This window comes from Bos taurus, chromosome 28 (genome assembly GCF_002263795.3).
Source record: "Bos taurus isolate L1 Dominette 01449 registration number 42190680 breed Hereford chromosome 28, ARS-UCD2.0, whole genome shotgun sequence".
Classification (NCBI taxonomy): domain Eukaryota; kingdom Metazoa; phylum Chordata; class Mammalia; order Artiodactyla; family Bovidae; genus Bos; species Bos taurus.
This window is the reverse complement of record NC_037355.1, coordinates 8904869-8925868: the sequence shown is the minus strand read 5'-3', so window position 1 is coordinate 8925868 and position 21000 is coordinate 8904869. Positions and strand designations below refer to the sequence as shown.

Sequence of the window (21000 nt, the reverse complement as noted above, 5' to 3'; positions counted from 1 at the left end):
CACTTTAACTCTTGCATCACAAAGCAAATTGTTGATGTACTGTAATGCATGTATACCATACTTTTCAAAGTGTGGATATGAGAAAACATTACATGTTTATTAGAAAAAAATTTGAATCACATACATGGCTGGTATTATAGTTCTATGTGACAGCATTATTGTACACAGTTGGAGGTTATTCAGTATAAAATTATTAGGCATATCTTCAATCTGTTCTCAACAAGGACCCAAACCCTGGGAGAAGCCCTGTGATTGACATCCTAATGCTTTCTTTAGACCAGGATTGATTTAGGAACTTGAATTTCCTGGTCTAGATTCATCTTTTTAGGCATTTCTCAAAACCAGAGAGATTTGGGAAGGTGGAATGAATGGACTGCTCTCAGATGTGTGCTCTGTAACAGTGTGGCATATAGTCTTCCCAGATTCATTCTGAAACTGCCTGACAAGGTAATTGGAGTATGAAGACGATGTGGATGGCTTCCTACCCTTTTTCTCTCTTTTTACTACTTTTACCTCATAGCTTTTCTATTTTCAACTTAAATGTTTTATTATATAAGATTTTATGAAAATTTAAACAATACAAAAATAAAGAGGACACTCCCCCCCTACCCCCCATTCCTACCTGCCTCCATACTTTTTCTCTTCCATAGTACAGTTTGGAAGGTATCCTTCCAGACCTTTTCTATGATAACTTACTCTTTAAAAAAAAAATTAATTATTTTATTTTTGTCTGTGCATTGTTTTCATTGCTGTGCAGGGTTTTCATTGCTGTGCAGGCTTTTCTGTAGTTGCAGCAAGGAGGGGCTACTCTCTAGCTGTGGTGCTTGGGTTTCTCTTGTTGCAGAGCACAGGCTCCAGAGTGCTCAGGCTTCATTAGTTGTGTTTTGAGGGCTTAGTAGCTTTGGCTCCCGGCCTTTAGAGCACAGGCTCAGCAGTTGTGGCGCACAGGCTTAGTTGCTCCATGGTATGTGGAATCTTCCCAGATCAGGGGTCAAACCCATGTCTCCTGCGCTGGCAGGCAGATTTTTTACCACTGAGCCACCAAGGAAGACCATATGATCACTTGTAAAGCAGAAAGTACAGTTGTTCATTTAATAAAAGCATCAAATCCTAAGAAACACTTCGCTTCCATATTATGATAAACTAAGACTTGAAACTGTAGGAGAGATGAGGAGAGGAAGGAAAGTGCTCAGAGAAAAAGAGGGAGGAAAGAGGAGTAGAAAAGAGAAAACAAGTGTAGAAGAGGGAGACAAAAGACTGGGTAAGGGAGAGAATGGGTCCCAGGTGATGGTGGTACCCTAGGAAGTAATGGAATAGCTCTTGCTAATGCTGTTGATGAGCTTTCTTCACTCAAACTGTGAATTGTTGATGAACAGCTGTTTAATATTCTTAACTATGTGTCTTCCACGCTATTCCTGAGCTGTAACAGCTGGGCTTCTACAACTAGTTTTTGAACAGTTTTTGTGCAACAGAACTTTTTTTTCAAAAATGAAAGCTTATGTAGAATTCCACATGTAAAGCCAATAAGGCAGGGCTGCTGTGGAGCCTGAGAGTCCAGCCTTGCGGCCTCTTCCCCATGTCTGGGCAGGCCCGCAGCACCTGCAAGGATGCTTTCATTGACGACAGTTTGGGAAGGGTTTTTATTCAGGTGAGTGTGTGCTGAGGAGCAGTAATTTAAGAAAGAAAAGTGCTCCAGTCTGAAAACACATGTTCAGAAAGAGTTGTGTGCATAACAATTAAAGGAGTAACTTTGTGTATTTGTTAATTATTGAAACTAGTGGTTTTTATGATTACTTGCTCTCTGATACTATTTATTGCATAAAACATATATGAAAATCTTGTGCTGTTTGGCTTTTATTCTTATTAAGAAGTCTTATTTGTAGGATAACTACAAGCCAACCAATGTTAATGGTATGATTAATAGTTTAACACACAGTAAGTTTTAATCGCATATTAAAATAAATAGGATTGGAATCTGAACTGTAAAAGACATTGTCTGATATCCTATCTATTTATTTTATCTTTCAGGAGAAGATGATGGTGAGTTAAAACTCTCATTTTATGTTGCTTCAAGTGTAGAAGAAATGTCTTTAATGATCAAACTTTGATTTTTTCCTGTTTTTAATTCAAAAGTATTTATCCTATTTTTTTCAGAAAATAACTAGCAATCAATAGCAACCCAAAAAATGAGAGGTTTTTTTAATGTATATAATTCAAAGTTACCCTATGTTAAAAACAGTGTAACAACCATTCTACTTACATGTTTAGTATAGAAACAGGATCACATTCCAAGTTCCCCTATTTTTTGGTTATTGTGATCTACTTGAGTATGTTCTAAAGAAATGGAAGGAAATTAAAATAGTTTTATCAGATATTTGTCTTGTGATTTCTTTATTTTCTTATTGATTTTGTAATTTATAACCTCAGTCATCATTATTACACTTAATCTGATGAATGATAATTTGTCAACAGTAGGTTATTCCAGATTTCTAAATGAATGTCAGTTATAACATGCCCCCAAACAGCCAAAATAATTATTTCAAATGAATATTTACTTAGCTGTGTAGAGGGGCACCATGATGAGCATTGTACACATTGTACAGGATGGAAAGATGTATAAAACATATCTTTTTATAAAGATAGAGGAACTATCTTTCCTCTAGGACCTAAAAATATGTACAGTAGGAATGATAAGCACTGTTCATAAGAGACGATAAAGAATTATTACATACACAGCACAGACAGTGAGTGGTGTAGGAGTTTGTTCAGAGGTGGAATAGATCCTGTCTCACTTGGAATATTACTGGGAAAGGTGGCATTTGAGATGCACAAATAATGGACCGACTTAAGCCAGTAGAATTGGATAGTATGTGCTACTTGAATGACAGCATGGACCAAGGAAAAAAGGAAAAAGGAAAAAAGGACCTTGAAAAAGGAAAAAACAAGGCATGTTTTGGGAGACCCTGTTAGCAGTTAGAAAGACTTCACATGGGGTAGTTTAAATTAGAAAGATGAGTAGAGGACAGATTGTTGAGGACCTTGCAAGCTAGACTTTTGCTATTAACTGTTGGGGCTTTCTGAATAAATGAGTGAGATAATGAATGATCCTTTGTAAAAGTATCATCTAAGTAAGAGCATGTTGAATGAATGAATCTCTAGGAAGGTATTTGTGTTGTTGCAAAGGGTGAAGACTCAGGAGACAAATTCCCCACCATCTTAATTTATCCCCTGTACTCCTTGCTCAGCCATTTGTGTGTTGAGTTTTCATCCTCATGCTTTGCTTTTCACAATTAAAATAAGGATGGGTAACTTAGGAAGTATATTAACTATTTTCATCCTTACTGACTGCCATTTTCCTTTTCACTCAGAACAATAGTGGGCTAGGATTTGTTCTTTTAGCATGGTACACATAGTAAGGCCCCTTCATATTCTGGTCATTAACTTTTCTGAAGAATTATCTTGAAAACTAGAGAACTTTTTTTAATTATCCCTTGAAACTTAGTATTTTTAGATAATTAAGGAAGTATATGTAGCTTTACTGGTTCAGGAAAAATAGGATAATTAGTAATTTGATTTTTGTATTAATTATAATTCAGTTTTTTTCTGGAAGTTTTGAACAGTGCTTTGGTTGTTATCATCAAAGGCAAACTTAAGATTGTTTCTCTTCAACCTTATGGATATTTAAGGCTTTAAGTAAATATGTTTATATAATTTTTATTGTTTTTGCTTTGTTTTTTAGGAGAATCATTCTACACATGGCTAGAAGGTAACCTAATGTCTGCATTTTAAATGTATTGGCATCTTACAAAAAGATTTGTTTAATATATATTTGTAAGTTTTAGGATTCATTACCTAGACAACTAATCTTGACAGTGTATGAAAGAAAATAACAGGTTTTATGTTATTGTAGTTTAGGATAAAATTATTTGAAAATGTTGAGGATATTGGTCAGCTAAAAACCAGTGTTACGGAAATACACAGGGCAGATATGGTCATCACATTTTCATAACTGGTTCCCAGTCTTATTTCCATTTTGTATGTAATACTCATCCAAACTACTTTTCTAGGAAGCATCATGCAAGTCTGGTTTGTTAAGTAGAGACATTCTTTTTGAAAGAAAGTGGGTTTTTTTGTATATGAAATTAAGGGAAGATGAATTTGAATTCAGAAGATTTTAAACATGTTTAAACATACAGTCTAAACTAACTAAAGAATAAAGTAATATAGATCCCAATATACTAGATTCTTAGGTTTGTTAGTAATGTTATATTATGAATGGGATTTCTCTGTTTTTTTAATTAATTATTTTTGATGTGCAAATACTGCTAGGAATTACACTGACAAATGGCCAACGTGGGAAAAGATGCTTAGCTTTGTTTAATTAGCTTTATTCTAAAAATGCAAGTTACAAAAATAGTATTTAGTTTAAAAGAGGTGGGGAAAGACTCTGCATATGGATAATGGAGGATAAGAATGAAATTTATGGGCAGTGTCAAATTCTAGGATATATACTGTATACCCCAGAATCTCCTAGTATCCTGTTGATGGGAGTCCACTGATACATGGTTCAGTGAGCACTCCCTTTTATAGGCAACTGACTCAGAGATTCTCTGAGATTCAGGTTGCTGATCTGGGGCACGAGAGTGGCAGTAGCCATCCAACTTACCTACGCTGTGAGTGTAGATGATGCCTGTGAAAATTGCTTTGAGAATCACTAAACAATGTACAAATGCCAAATAATAGTATTGCAGTAAATCTAGCCCTTTTGTGAGAAAAAAATTATATATTGTTGTCCTGTAGTTTGGTTGGTGAAAATGAATTTGAATGAAATTAAATCCAGAAGAGAAAGAGGAGAACCATTTTCTAAAGTCAGCAGTTGGATTTGCTAGGCATTGGCCTGGCAGCAGACTGCAGGCAGGGGTCAGCTCTCCAGCACTTTCCTGCTAAGAGTATTGTATGTCTTCTTGGTGCATTCACTTGGCACATCTTTTATTGTTAAGATTTTTCTTGAAGTTGCCTAATTTTCAGTTTATGGAAGTATAGATTTTTCTTCCTTCCTTCCCACTTACCACCCATCCCCGTTTTAGGTAAGGAGCTTTGTGGACTTTGCAAATTTGAATTGCCTCTCTCATTTTTAGGCATCTGAATTTTCATGAGCTTTGCTTAGCTTATTTTCCATTCTCTTACCTTTAGATATCTTACTGCTTAGGTTTAAAGGAAGAAAAAGTGAACCTCAAATCTGATCATTTTGCTACTTGATAACAGATTTGATTAGAAGTTTTACTACAGGAGAATTTAGTACCTAATGTTTTATCAAAGTTATTCCTATTGTTTATATCCCTTGTTACCATAAACTTGGCCACATGCTTTTTTTTTAAGAGGTAAATGCTGCATTTAATTTTTATTTATTATGAGGAAACCACAAAATAGAATTTAATTTCTACCTTTATCCATGGGGCTTCCCAGGTGGTGCTAGTCGTAAAGAATTGCATGCTATCGCAGGAGACGTAAGAGACGTGGGTTCGATCCCTAGGTCAGGAAGATCCCCTGGAGGAGGGCGTGGCAACCCACTCCAGTATTCTTAGCTGGAGAATCCCATGGACAGAGGAGCCTCATGGGTTACAGTCCATAGGGTTGCAAAGAGTTGGACACAACTGAAGCGACTTAGCATGCACACACACTCTATCCATGAGATGAGATGAGAATATTCTAGGAAGAATTCTGAATTAGGGAATGAGATCTCAAAATAATTATTTTTTCCTATTAGAAGCTACTTGCTTCAGAGCCATCTGTTGTAGAACACAAAGGGAAAGTAAGTTGAAGATCTAAAAGGTCCTAAGAAGATGCAAAGTAAGCCACATACATACTCTTAATGTCTTAAAAAGCCTTCAGCATATAAATGAGATTATTTCTTAGTTTCCACTGTTGGAGCCCATTTTTCCCCATGGGGAAAGTGAAAAAAAAAAAAAAAGGCAAAAAAAGACATAACTCTGTTGAGTGGTAGAAAAGGGAAAAAGCTCATTGTTCTGGATCTGGTGTATTCTTAAAGACTAAAGTTTTGCAGTTTTATTTTTAAAATTTTCTATAAAGAATATTTTCTAAAAATACTGTTCCTTTTTTATTATGGAAAATACAGTATAAAATTTAGTTTCTTGGGCATTTCAAATTTTACTTAATAGCATTAAGTACATTCACAATATGTATTACTCTTGTAATAAGAGAAAATATTTTTAAATGGAGGCAGGGGTAGGATAGGATGATGAAATTATCTTGACTCTGTTTTGAGCAAAAGCCTATGGGACTTAAGAAGGCTACATAAGATAAACTTCCATCACAGTCCTAAACTCCATCTTGATGTGGTTTTACTCACATGTAAATAGCACACATTTTTCTATTGGCTGGATGTCTGTCTTCTAGGTCTGGGCTCCTGAGAAGCAGAACATGTAGTTAAGTAGAGAAATTCAGGACAAAGGATTAATAAGACACAGTAAAGAATCTAGAAGAAGGGGAATTCCCTGGTGGTCCATTGGTTAGGATTCCCCGCTTTCACTGCTGAGGGCCTGGCTTCAAAAATAAATAATAATAATCTAGAAGAAGAAGAGAATTCAGTTTCAGTCTCTTCTTCCTCCACCATCAAGTAGGTTCAAATAGGACATCTGTAGGGAAGGGAAAAGGAGAAACAGCTATTGTTAAGCAAAAGCAGTGCCTCTAAGTCTGCTTTAGTTTAGCCTAAACCACAAAGTATCTGTGCTGTTGCCTTCTGGGTAACATGTGGACTTAACTAAGTGCATCTGCTCGAGTGTTTGGACCTTCAGAAGTCCAGACATTTGTATCTTATTCTGCATTAAGTTATCATATTCAGTTACCTCCATGCTGAAGTCAAAATCTTATTTTATCTGCTAGTGAGAGGATCTCAAACTAATTATTTTATATTGTTCCTTGATTTATTTTTAATGTCCTTGAATCTTAACTTTAAAAATAAGCCTGCATACCTAATCCTCTTGATTCAGTATTTCTGTTATCTAAATGAACGTAATTTCTTTTTCAATATTTTTCTGACTAGGTTTGTGTCTGGAGAAACGAGTCTTCTATAAGCTTATATCAGGACTTCATGCTAGTATTAATTTACATCTGTGTGCAAATTATCTCTTGGAAGGTAATCACATTTTTTTCTATTAGTATAAAAATTGTTGGGGAAAAGAATATATTCTCTAGAGAGAAAAAATCCTATTTATTAAAAGTACATAATATATTTCTTTTATAGAAACCTGGGGTAAACCTAGCTGGGGACCTAACATGAAAGAATTTAAACGCCGATTCGACCCTGTGGAGACCAAGGGAGAAGGCCCAAGAAGGCTAAAGAATCTGTACTTCCTATATTTAATTGAGCTTCGAGCTTTATCAAAAGTGGCCCCATACTTTGAGCGCTCAATTGTCGACCTTTACACTGGAAATGTGCAAGAAGATGCTGACACAAAAACCCTTCTACTGAATATCTTTCAAGATACAAAGTAAGACTTGAATTATCAGTGATCTGAAATTTTCCACTCTGTAATTGGATGACGTAGTTCTTGAAATACAACAAAAACTGACTCCTGAAAGCTGGTTAGGAAAAGGGAGAATTAGAACTGAGAAGGACAGTTCATTGGATGGCAGTGTTTTAAAATTTTTTTCTAAAAATGTTGACCGAAAAGTTTTATTGCATAAACTTTCACACTCGAGAATAGGCTGTATTTTTAAATATAACTTTAAATTTTATGTAGTGCCAAAATTTAATGTTATTTTAGTATTCTTTCTACCAATTTTGTTTTCTTCCAGTTGCTATTTAAATTCATGGTAATATGTGTTAGCATAAGGATAGATTACCTAAGAGAACATTAGCTTTACATTCTACAGTTTAACCTTAAAAAAAATATCCTGGGTCTATGCTAAAATGAGCATGGAGGAAAGTTGGGTTAAGAAATGCTTAAGGTAAATTGTGCATTACATTTTTTGAAATGCTAACAGAATGTTTTACATTTTTCACATAAATTGTTATTAATTTTTTAGGTTATTTCTGTCATATAATTTCTTCAAAACCTTACAGTCTTACAAATTATAAAGCTCTCTTTTACCAAATAGTTATATGCAAACTGTTGCCACCTTCTCATGTTACCAAACCTTACACACGAGTAAATTATGAATTTTAAATATTTGTAGGGATAGAAAATTCTACCAGAACTTGAATTTGTCATCTGTAACTTATAATATTTTCATTTCATCAGGTCCTTTCCCATGCACTTTGATGAGAAATCCATGTTTGCAGGTGACAAAAAGGGGGCCAAGTCATTAAAGGTAAAGAGTTCTTGATTGGTGGGAAGAGTGGAGAGCAGCTGACTGGTTGTGTTTTAATTTTTTTCCTCTAAACTTCCTTTCCCAGTTCTCAATCTGGGTGGTCTGATTGGATTTTACTGTAAATGATACAAAAAACTCCTCTCAATTCCTTTTTTCTCTCTAGTTTGCCCCCCTGCTTAGTGAATCTTCAGTTGTAGCTCTAATGACACCTTTGTAATTGTCCTTTTAAAAGACGTTATTTTGAGAGGAAGTTTTCTTTCTTTTCTTTTTGTTGTTTTGATGCATCTTAAAAGCAATCATGCACTGTTAGCCACTTAGAAGATAGTAATAGCATATTTTCAAAAGTGTATTTTATGAACTATTACAGTTTTTCAAACGATTATGTTTTTGTACTTACGGACTAACATATAAGGCAAAAATTATCTGTTGACTTGGGATATCAGAAAGAGACTATATTTTAGGAACATTATGAAACTTCACATTAGGAGCACTTCATTTTCATTTGCTTCCAGCAGAGGGCCCCAGTCTCCTGGATCTAATGCTTGATGATCTGAGGTGGAACTGATGAAATAAAGTGCACAATGTTTGAATCATCCTGAAGCCATCCCCGCTCCCTGTTCATGGAAAAATTATCTTCCATTAAACCGGTCCCTAGTGCCTAAAAGGTTGGGGACCGCTGGCTTATAGTAATTAAGGAATACATTATACCTTTACAGTTTGATAAAAGTATTTGAAATTGACTGGCAAATAGTCTTCTACAACAGCTCTATAATTTTTTATATGCAATTCTGAAATCCAAAAGCTCCAACCACTGAAACATTTTTCTTATGTTTGGTGCAAATTAATTTATTAGCAAAACCTAACATGAACTGATGTAAAGATAGTTATAGAAAGTGAAAGTGAAGTCGCTCAGTCGTGTCCAACTCTTTGCCACCCTATGGACTGTAGCCTACCAAGTTCCTCCATCCATGGGGTTTTCCAGGCAAGAATACTGGAGTGGGTTGCCATTTCCTTCTGCAGGAGACCTTCCCGACCTAGGGATTGAACCTAGGTCTCCCTCTTGTAGGCAGACGCTTTACCATCTGAGCCACCAAGGAAGTCTAACCTGAACTGATGTAAAGATAGTTACAGTGTTTTTTAAAAAATTCTGCTTTGTATGACTATTATTACATTTTGCTACAAAAACAATCATATATTTGATTATAAGGTGTTGGCATATACTCCAGTGGGGTGTTTCATAATAAACAGTGTTATGTAATTTATTTCTAAAATCTGACAAATAAAAAAAAAAATAAAATAAAATCTGACAAATTATGAATTCTGAAACCTATTTGGCCCCAGCATATTTTAGATATAGACATGCTACAAGAATGAATAAATTAGTCAGAGTTGCTTAGTATTTCTGAAATGAAGTAGTTTAGCCACACTGTATTTTAGTTTTGGAAGGTTGTTTTGATTTATGGTTGTTTTAGAGGTATATTAGTATTATGGTATTTAACATAATGTTAATTCATTTTTTTAATGCTTCCTACTTTATAAATGTTTATATAAATTTTATACTTTTGATCAAGACAACTATAATTATGTATCTTTTTTTATAGATGAGGAAGGTAAGATTGAGACCAGACTAAAGTTTCACAACTAGCTTTAAAGTGTAAAATGCTGGAAATTTGGTTTGCTACTTTTCAAAGGTATATAAAGGAGAATTTAAATCCATTTTTCCATCTGCTCCAAAGCATGTGAATTCTGAGAATGGAGCACAAAGGAGTTTTTGGAATGTTTCTGTTGTCTTTCTTTTGGCCAAGCTACAGATTCCTCCAAACACTTTGGGCAGCAGGGCTGGGCTTTTGATGGGCCAGAGTTTTCAGGTGACTCACTCCAGCTCTTTGCAATGAAACATTTACCTCAGTACAATAAAATGATGTTTATTTTCTGCATTTGCCCAATGAAAAGGATGAGGAAACTTTCTCTTAGTTAGTGTTGTTCTCAGAGAAGCTGAGGCTGACCTTAGTGTTACAGAAACCTGTGCACAGATCACAGGCAGAAGAGTTACCAAATTGTGTGGGGAGCTAATACAGCACCATTCAAGGATCCAGTGAGTGAGTGTCCCTGAAGAAGCAGCCTTAGCAAACGTGGGGGACTGCGAGACCACACACTGTGGTCATCCATGCTGACAGAGCACGTGTACAGATATGGGGTAGTCCTAAGGAGAGACGGGAATTGATCATTGCTCCAGGACTAGCTGTCTGATTTACACTTACACAAAGCAGTGCATCCAAAATAAATAAAACATAATGTAGATGTATTTGCCACTGGTTGTATGCAGATATCAAATAGAAGCAGCAGTTAAGCTCCTTCAAAGTAAAAACCATGCATGATTTACTCTTGTGTCCCCCACAGTGAACATGTTGGTGCTTTGCATGGAGTAGCCTCTCATTAAAAAATTGGTTGAATTAATATGTGGAGTGAATTTTATAAAATGCTATTAATGTTAGCTATTTCATATGCATGCTATGCTGTACAAATCCAGATGATTTTCATCATTGTTGAAAAACACAATTCATTCATTAATAAGCTTAAAAATGTTTTTAGAATTCAGATAAATGCAGTTTAATTTTTAATGTCTAGTTAGAATGAAAATATTTTCTGCACATTAGGAGGAATTCCGGTTACATTTCAAGAATATCTCCCGTATAATGGACTGCGTGGGATGTGACAAATGCAGATTATGGGGGAAGTTACAGGTTTGTGTGTTGTTTTCTGTTCTGAAACTATTACTAACCTTAAATTTCTGCACTGAGAAGTTGAAAGTTTTTGTTAAAATGTCCTCATTGTTCATTGAATTAGAGATCCATGGGGAGCACATGTATACCTGTGATGGATTCATTTTGATATTTGGCAAAACTAATACAATTATGTAAAGTTTAAAAATAAAATAAAATTAAAAAAAAAATAGAGATCCAAAGTGTGGTTTTGCTATTTCATTTATGAAAAAAATTAGTGTGTATTAATGTATGTGTGTTAGGTTGTTTTTTCTGTTATTCTAGGTTAATGATTTTGGTTTTATTATATCTGTTTCTGTTGGTACAATATCAGATTTCTGAAGTTGGATGATTATAAATAGATTGTATTGGTATTTTACATACCTATTTAGAAGATAAAATGTAATCATATAAAAAACTTAATTATCAAATTATAATCACTGACTTGGCATCAGTGATCAGAAGAAGGAGGTCCACTAGTCACAAAATAGGAAAGTCTGCACAGCAGGCCCATTTCCCTATATATTTCAATGTAAAAAGGCTTGTGTGATATTTTCTGTCATCTTTTTACAAAGATGATAGTAAGTCATAGAAAGTCAGGAGATGGAATATTTTTTAATGGTGACTACACTGAAATCAGATTTTTCTTTTTCTCTAGTGCTAATAATTGAGAAATTATTAAGTGTAGGTATCACTAAGAACTTATAATGATTTCTAAGTTTTGAATTGCTAGGGACTAGAAAGAATGCTTTCAAGGTTACATATTGAACACTTTTAATCCTAATGTGATATTTTCTTGGTTAAAAAAATGGCATTTTAGTAATTTTGAATAGTATGATGTGTATCCAAAAGGGTTAAACTTTTCAGGTTTCCTTAACAGCTTCAATAAATTTATCATATGCATAATCTGTGAGAAGTAGAAACTATATTTTGCATAGTTGAATATTTTGGTGAAAAGTTCAGTTCATTTGAATTTCCTGCCTTCTCATCACAATGACTGAATGTTTCTTTAAACCTTTATAGCAATTATTATGTGAATTTAACTGCAAGTTTATCACTATTTTCTTTAGACTCAGGGTTTAGGAACTGCCCTGAAGATATTATTCTCTGAAAAAGAAATCCAAAAGCTTCCAGAGAACAGCCCATCTAAAGGCTTCCAACTCACTCGACAGGAAATAGTTGCTCTTTTAAATGCTTTTGGAAGGTGAGAACTCTTCTCATGGGCTTCCCTGGTGGCTCAAATGGTAAAGAATCCTCCTGCAATGCAGGAAACCTGCATTGGATGCCTGGGTCAGGGAATTCCCTGGAGAAGGAAATGGCAATCCACTCCAGTATTCTTGCTTGGAAAATTCCATGGACAGAGTAGCCTGGCGGGCTACAGTCCGTGGGTTGCAAGAGACAGACATGACTTAGTGACTAAACAACAACACACAACAACAACTCCGTTTATAGTTATTATAAAATGTTGGCTGTATTCCTGTGTTGTACAGTGTATCCTTGTAGTTTATTTTATATATAATAGTTTGTACCTTTAACTTGTTACCCCTATATTGTCCCTTTCCCTTTCCTCTCTATCACTGGTCACCACTAGTTCTCTGTAGCTGTGAATCTGCTTCTTTAAATATATTTAAATCTAAATAAAATTAAATTGAGAAAGAACCAGATATCAACTTCCTCAGAATTTCTCTCAGTCTCATAAGGAATATTCACAAATGCAGCCCTTCCAGCTTCAGTTCTCTAGCTCAGTTCAGTTCAGTTGCTCAGTCATGTCTGACTCTTTGGACCCCATGGACTGCAGCAGCCAGGCTTACCTGTCCATCACCAACTCCCAGAGCTTACTCAGACTCATGTTCATTGAGTCGGTGATGCCAGCCAACCATCTCATCCTCTGTCATCCCCTTCTCCTCTAGCCTTCAATCTTTACCAGCATCAGGGTCTTTTCCAGTGAGTCAGTTCTTCACATCAGGTGGCCAATGTATTGGAGCTTCAGCTTCGGTATCAGTCCTTCCAATGAATATTCAGGATTGATCTCCTTTAGAATTGACTGGTTTGATCTCCTTGCTGTCCAAGGGACTCTCAAGAGTCTTCTCCAACACCACAATTCAAAAGCATCAATTCTTTGGCACTCAGCTTTCTTTATAGTTCAACTCTCACATCCATACATGACTACTGGAAAAGCCATAGCTTTGACTAGAAGGACCTTTGTCGGGAAAGTAATATCTTTGCTTTTTGATATGCTGTCTAGGTTGGTCATAGCTTTTCTTCCAAGGAGCAAGCATCTTTTAATTTCATGGCTGCAGTCACCATCTGCAGTGATTTTGGAGCCCCGCAAAATAAAGTCTGTCACTGTTTCCATTGTTTCCCCATCTATTTACCATGAAGTGATGGGACTGGATGCCATGATCTTCGTTTTCTGAATGTTGAGTTTTAAGCCAGCTTTTTCACTCTCCTCTTTCTCTTTCATCAAGAGGCTCTTTAGTTCTTTTTCACTTTCTGCCATAAGGGTGGTGTCATCTGAGTGTCTGAGGTTATTGATATTTCTCCCTGCAATCTTGATTCCAGCCTGTGCTTCATCCAGCCTGGCATTTCTCATGATGTATTCTGCATATAAGTTAAATAAGCAGGGTGACAATATACAGCCTTGACGTACTCCTTTCTCGATTTGGAACCAGCCTGTTGTTCCATGTCCAGTTCTAACTGCTGCTTCTTGACCTGCATACAGGTTTCTCAGGAGGCAAGTCAGGTGGTCTGGTATTCCCATCTCTTTCAGAATTTTCCACAGAGGCTGTTTTACCTTTTATTGCTCTCTAGAGAGTACTGGACTCAGTCAGATATTAGCATTCTGGAATCCTGGCGCTGCCATTTACTGGCAGCATGAGCTCAGGTACATCATTCCTTTCTTCCAGTTTGTTTCCTTTCTCTGTACCATGAAGATAAGTAAAAATCTTTCCCAAGAAGTTAACATGAAGATAAAATAAGGTTCCATGTGACACTTTTAAAATTACAAGATGCTCTCTCAAGTCCATGGCAATAGGGGTGGTAGTGATGATAATTTACAGACACCGCTGGGAGTTTAGTGCTCTAATATGTTCAGCACTTACAAATCTGTCTCATTTTTTTATGACTAGTCTAGATGTGAGAAACCTTTCTTTTCTTAAGGGTTATGATACTCAGGGTGGGATGGTTACACAAATAAGGAACAGCCTAATTTAATCACCCTTATCCTCCCAGGGAAAACAAATAACAGCCATCTGCTTTTAAAGCTCTTTTAAAATATTCATCTTTCTCTCCCCTTAATTATTAAAGTAATTCATGGTCATTATAGAAAATTTAGAAAACCATGTGAAAGTATAATTTAGTAAATAAATGTAAAAATCATCCATATGCCTACCACTTAGAACTATTTCAACATTTGTTGTATTTTTAATGTGTATTTTCTCACTACTTACACATTTTGTATCCTTTCTTATCCTTCTTTACTTGGCATTATGTTGTAATCATTTCCCAATATTATTTTTTCATAAGCATTCTTTTTTTCCTTAGTGTGTACTTGATATATACAGCATTATATTAGTTTCAGGTGTGTAACATAATGATTCGGTATTGGTATATGTTGCAAAATGATCACCACAATAAGCCTACTTAACATCCATCACCATACATAATTACAGAATATTTTCTTATGATAAGAACTTCTGAGATTTACTCTTTTAGCAATTTTCAAATATATAAACACTGTTTTTAATATAGGCCAATATTCTGTTACATGGACATACCAAAATTTAGCCATTCTTTTTTTTCTTCATCAAGTTTTATTGTTTCCTTCATATGTATTCTATACATTTCTTATTTTTTTCCTTTAAAAATATTACAGTTACTCTTAATAATTGTTAATCAGATCTGTTCATTGTATCTTCCACCTGATTATCAGTTCATTTATATAGTAAATGATTTTGGTTGCACTAACCACACAATTATTGTGTTATACTTTGGGGAGTTTGTGCACTCGTTCTTATGTGAACTGGGAGTTTTCTTGGTCTAACAACCTATATAATACAGTCCTACCTCAGCTAGGGCACCCAGCGCAGCATTGCTGTGTCCATAATGCTAGTGGGCAGAGACATACATGAGCGCTGTTTTTGGTTCTGGCCACAGAATGCTGGGAAATGTGCTTTCTTTATTTTGAATACTCTGCAAATGTCTTTCCTACACTAGCAGCCAATTTTTGACAGTTTCAGCATTTCTATCAAGTGGTTTATTTTCCTGGGTACAAATAGATAGGGGATTAGTGACCTGTTGAGTCTTACAGCGTATTTTAGTGTCCCTCTGAAAGTACCAGTGAAGCAGTAGATGGATGCAGCCATGCTGTGTCTGTCTGAGAATAGTAACAGGGAGTGTGGGCACTCCCACCTGTGTCATAACGTGTGAGCTCTTGGATGCATCTTCACAGAGACAGGTCCCACACCATGCTGCTGAGTCTGTACTCTCCTGGTAAAATGTTAGCTTGTATAAAACCTTGAGTTTTCTGATACTCCCCAGTTTTGTATCTAAATCAGACTTTGAGCATACTTTTTTCAACTGCTGCTCTTTACTGAGCTCTCTTTTCTTTAGTTAAGGGCCTTGGTCTCTACCGTATCTTCATATGATAGTTTTTGTTTTTGTTTTTTTAATGGGTACTTTGAGGTACAGAAAATGATTTTACACATTTATTTTGCTTAATAATCATATTTTCTCCTAATAAACATTTTCACTTCTCTAATATTCTGAGGATTTGAGTAAGAATACATTTTCTGTTCATCTACAGCTTGTAAGAGTATAAAGAAAATATTTTTGAGACCATAGAGAACATAGATTTTTTTTTTTTGAGAGGCCGTATGGTCCTGGGATCTGATGAGCTGGTTAGAATCCTACCCACTACCTGAGTGACCCTGAGAAAATTACTTGATTTATTTAAGCCTCAGTATTCCTAAATGGGCGTCCCAGGTAGCAGTAGTGGTAAAGAACCTGCCTGCCAATGCAGGAGACCTAAGAGATACGGGTTTGAGCCCTGGGTCGGGAAGATCCCCTGAAGGAGGGCATGGCAACTCACTCCAGTGTTCTTGCCTGGAGAATGCCTTGGACAGAAGAGCTTGGTGGTCCATAGGGTCGCAAAGAATCCGACACAATGGAAGCAACTTAGCATGCACCGTGTTCTTAAAATATAAAATCAGGATTAATTTTATCTACTTTGTAGAGTTTTTTGTTTTGTTTACAATTAATGAGATTACATGTGTGATGGGCTCAGAACATTGCCTACCATACCTTAAGCTCTCAATATAAGAAAAGTTATTACTTATTATGTACTTAAAGGCGCTCAAAAAAAAAAAACAAACAAACAAAAATAAAGGCTCAGTACTGTATTCTATATCATCTTAAGTTACAGAAAGAAAAATGTTAGATTTTTATTGTATAAACCTGAATTGTACATAAGGATAATTGAGCTTATAGGATTTCTTTTTTAATGATTCCCATTTCAGAGTTTTACTTCTGAGTTTGGGCTCAGAAGTATTTTATTCATTCATTCAGTCAGCCAGTAATTATTTATTGAACACTATAAACATGGGTCCCGAGAGAAGGAAATGGCAACCCACTCCAGTGTTCTTTGCCTGGGAAATTCCATGGACAGAGGAGCCTGGTGGGCTACAGTCTACAGGATCAAAAAGTTGGACACGAATAAGTGACTAACAGCAACAAATAAATACAGGTGGCTGGAGGGCACAGGGATTCAACAGTAGACAGATAAATAGAATCTGCACCTTTGTGTTAAAACAGATCAGTGTTTGTGTTGAAACAAATCCATGTTTGGGGAGCAATAAGAAAGAATTGGACATTTACAGAGGAGAGTGCAAAATGAATTTTTAAGGCCAAATGTAAATGATTTGAGATTCTTTATTGTAATGAATTATCATATCACTGTTCCCATCATTGATCTAGAATTTGTTGCTAATAGGAAGTAACTTTGCCCCTTCTAAATCAAAAGTAACAAACTACAGCTCTGTTTTGCCAGTCTTTAATAATTATAGCATATGCTTTAAAAAATGGAAGCTTCATTGTTCAGTGAAACATTATTTTATTTTCAATTTGCTTTCAAATTATAGTCCATATGACAGCATCAATAATATGAAATGTGTACACATCCTATTAGCTGTACTAATATGCTTTTTTTTTCTCTTGTAGGCTTTCTACAAGTATAAGAGAGTTACAGAATTTCAAAGTTTTATTACAACACAGTAGGTAATAGAGGCTTTTATATGTCTAATTAGAGACATAAAGTGACTGTGTGAAGCCTTTTTAGTCTTGGACATTTCAGCAAAAGGAGACTAATCAGACTTCAAGAATTCTGAGCTCTTAAAGAGAAAATTCAAATGTTCACTTGAATATTTATGCTTCTTAATAGATTATCAACTAGAGATATTTATAAATGAAGTATATACTTTTAAAACATGTAAGTTATACTAATTCTGTGTTTAATTCCATGTGTTACCATCTGTTGAATATATTCTGAACAGCAATTCACGAAGAATTGGCTTTGTGTTTATTCTGTTCTTTATTTCCAGTAGTCAAACTTAAAAATGTCTATGTCTCCATCCGAGTAACACTGTTAACAGTCTGTTATGGAAAAGGAGAGCTAGAGAGCAAATGATGCTTAGGGCCAGTATCAGTAACAAAAATTTGTCAATGATTTTTAAATGTTATTTAGCCTTGCCTAGCTCTGTGTGTCACCATCTATCATAGGGAAGTGTCTGCGTGACGAATGACCCTTTCAATGTATAATGACAGTAGTTACCTAAGAATCCCCAAGGCTTCAATTTGTTTTAAGATTTTTACTTGCTGTTGTTGTTGCTGTTCTGTTTTGGTCTAAAGGCGAATAAATACCTTCAGCAAAGGTGAATCAGTACTGTCCCCTGTGCTACCCATCCAGATCTCCTGTGCCTGCAGTGGGCTGGCTCAAGGGGATTCTTTACTGAGAACCTAGAAAACAGTTTCTGTTGGTTTTGTGTCTCTTTGCCCCTACTCCAACTTTAGGAATTTTTGTTAAGAAAACAAAAATGGCATAAATACTTAACAGTTTCCATATTGATAAAATTTGAATGGGATTATATGGATTTATAACACCAGTTGGAGACATTATATACACAAAACTTACTATTTTAAAGTAAGCATTTTTAAAGGATTTTATTTTTGACTATAGTCTATGCAATCCTCTCTCAACTTGATTTTCTTTTGTATTTAAATAGTTAGTTCATACTTCTGTAAGCTTCCTTTTTCCCTACCTTTTCTTTTTTAGTTCTTTGTATATAAATGAACTTGCAACTTGTACCAACAGATGACTTTATAAGTCCTAAATTGTCATTTTCTAAGCCTTGGATTTAAATATCTTTAATATTTAAAATATTGATTACTGTTAAAGGTGTTAGTGTATATATAATGTGATTAATTTGGAAGGTTGCAACTGTGTAGAAGTAATGCGGGTATCAGTCTTTTATGAAGTAAATAAGTGCTCTTAAATCCACATCTTATCCTGCCAAAGTCTGAAATGTCTTCATTGATGGTTTAGTGGCATACTTGTGCTTAGTTGGTTCATCCCCCCTTTAAACATATGTAGCTATCCCTTGGAGGGATATGGTTGGGGGGGAGTAAGAGCTCACTAGTTACTTTCTTACCCAATTTCTAACCCTTGTAGACCTGGAGTTTTCATGTTGTTGATGGTGGTGGTGGTATATTTTTGTTGAATAAAACAGACTGATTTGGTTGGAGCCTCCTCCACTTTTTCTTTTCATTTTTAGGGATACAAGTACTGTCTGGTGGGAAAGGGGGACCTTAAGGTAAATTTGTCTAAAAAGTTGAATATCTAGGTAATCTTGCTAGTAAATTAATAAGAATTATTCTTAGTGTTTTTCAAAGTCTAAGAAAATGTGAATGTTTTGCACTTTGTCTATTATTACTGTAAGTTTAAAAATCTTTTTGGTAGTGTTACTTCACCATTCTCCCAGTTAAAGATAAAAGCTGTTGTTTAAGTTCTATTTCCTGGAAAAAATCTTTGGTCATTTCCATTTGTTTTCTTTACTGTGATTTGTTTCAAGCTTAGTTAAAATTATGTCTTAGAGTGAGTTCTAGGACTTAAAAAGTCTAGTTAGGGTAAAAAATTCTTTTAAAGGTTTTAACAGATCTTTCACTATCAAGAAAATAAACAAATGAAGTAGTCTTAAGCTGAAATCTATTTGATTAACTTTACCATAAACGAGATTGTGGGGGGGAACCTACATTTTTGTGTATGTGTGTATTTCTTAAATGAATGTGATAGAAATCTGTTTTGTGAGCCTGGTGATGTTTTATGATCCCTGTGATATAAACTTTTTTCCAACTCCTACTTTTTATTGTGAAGTGATATTACAGTACCGACTGCATTGTGACAATGCTTGGATGGCAATACCTCTTGGCATTTTGTCTTTATCTCATCACCTAATTTAAAAATCCAGCACTTGATAATATAACTTGACAGAAATGATTGTACCAGCTGACAAAGTAATGAAAATGAAGAGAAGGAACATATTCCTTCCTTTAGTAGCGTGAGTTTTTTTTTTTCCCCCTTAAGTGACATCTGTGTAAATTAGAAATTCTCTGTATTAAAACTGATAAACTTAAATGTTTCTCTTGTGTTGATTCTTAGATTACAAGGAGGATGAGACAGACTATTAGAATGGTTTTTTACCGTTTTGAAATTTGATAAGTCAAGTGTTTTATTTTGACACTTTAACGTTGTGAGTTGTTCAACACTTGTAATCTCTGTATGTCTGTGAAACACTGTGCCATATTCTCCAACTTTACCTAGGTGCCACTGTATATAAGCAAGGACAGCTATTTTGATCTCCATCAGCATTGCCTTCACCTGGAAATTTGGGAACAGTTCACAGTAAGCCTCCCAGCAGTTTTGCAAACTGAAGTACCTGCAGAAACCATAGCTATTCACCAAAATACACAGACTGGGTGCATGGTATCATGGAAATTATTTGGGAAAACAAAAACAACACAGACACATACCAGGTTTATGTGTATTCGATTTGAAGTAACATCTACAGGTGCAGCTTTGATTTTGAACAGAATTCCAAATGATTTGCTGTTGTACCCACAAGATTACAGAAAATGTGAATTAAAGTAAATGTTTCTGCAATCTTCCTATCCTGTTTTTTTTTAAACCCCTTTTAAATGTTTCCTTTTATGAGATGAAAATTTGGTTATAATTGGTAGAGAAGAGAGAAAATAAGTACTCTGTGGTTGTTTCCTTTTTAAAATCATAATTGCAAGCATTGGCAGCCACTGTTGAAGGGCTTTGCATGGGTTATTTATCTTCTCAGGAGCCCTAGCAGGTAGGTACAATTAACTTCTCTATTTTTAAATCAGAAAACTGAGGAGAAGAGAGGCTAAGTAATTTGTCCACATTCATATTCTAGGTTGTGGGACTAGAACTTGAAACTGCTCAGAACGTGGTACATTTGTGTTATTTTAGAAACTGGCTTATTACCAATCAACTAAAACTTGGGGAGCTTTTAGTATCTTTTGACTTGTACTGAATCTCATAAAGGTTTTAAAATATACTTTATTTAATTTTTTAAATAACTAATACATTCACATAGTTCAAAAACCAAAAAATATAAAAAGCTATACAGTGGAATGTCTTCTTTCTGACTTTGGCCTGACTTTCCATACTGCACATCCTTCCCCCGCCCTTACCACAAATAACCTCTGTTCTTGGTTTCTTATATTTCCATCTATACATTTTTAAGGCATATACAAACAAATACAAATGGAAAGTCTCATTTTATCCCTCACTTTTACCCAAAGAGTGGTGGTATATACATACTGT

At 35.2% G+C, this 21000-nt stretch overlaps 1 protein-coding gene across 8 annotated transcripts in view; it reads left to right on the top strand.

Annotated features, from left to right (window-relative positions):
* Window positions 1-20307, top strand: part of ERO1B (endoplasmic reticulum oxidoreductase 1 beta) — a 72163-nt gene extending 51856 nt beyond the window's left edge. For 3 of the 8 annotated variants that reach the window (XM_059882497.1, XM_024986641.2, XM_010820421.4), the window contains 10 exons: window positions 2029-2040; window positions 3740-3766; window positions 7064-7156; window positions 7265-7511; window positions 8265-8334; window positions 10992-11078; window positions 12167-12300; window positions 17313-17369; window positions 18923-18961; window positions 19969-20307. In XM_059882497.1, the coding sequence (XP_059738480.1) occupies window positions 2029-2040; window positions 3740-3766; window positions 7064-7156; window positions 7265-7511; window positions 8265-8334; window positions 10992-11078; window positions 12167-12300; window positions 17313-17369; window positions 18923-18961; window positions 19969-19984 (782 nt within the window). In that variant the 3' untranslated portion in view covers window positions 19985-20307. 8 annotated transcript variants of the gene reach the window in all.
* The last annotated feature ends 693 nt before the right edge of the window (window positions 20308-21000 follow it).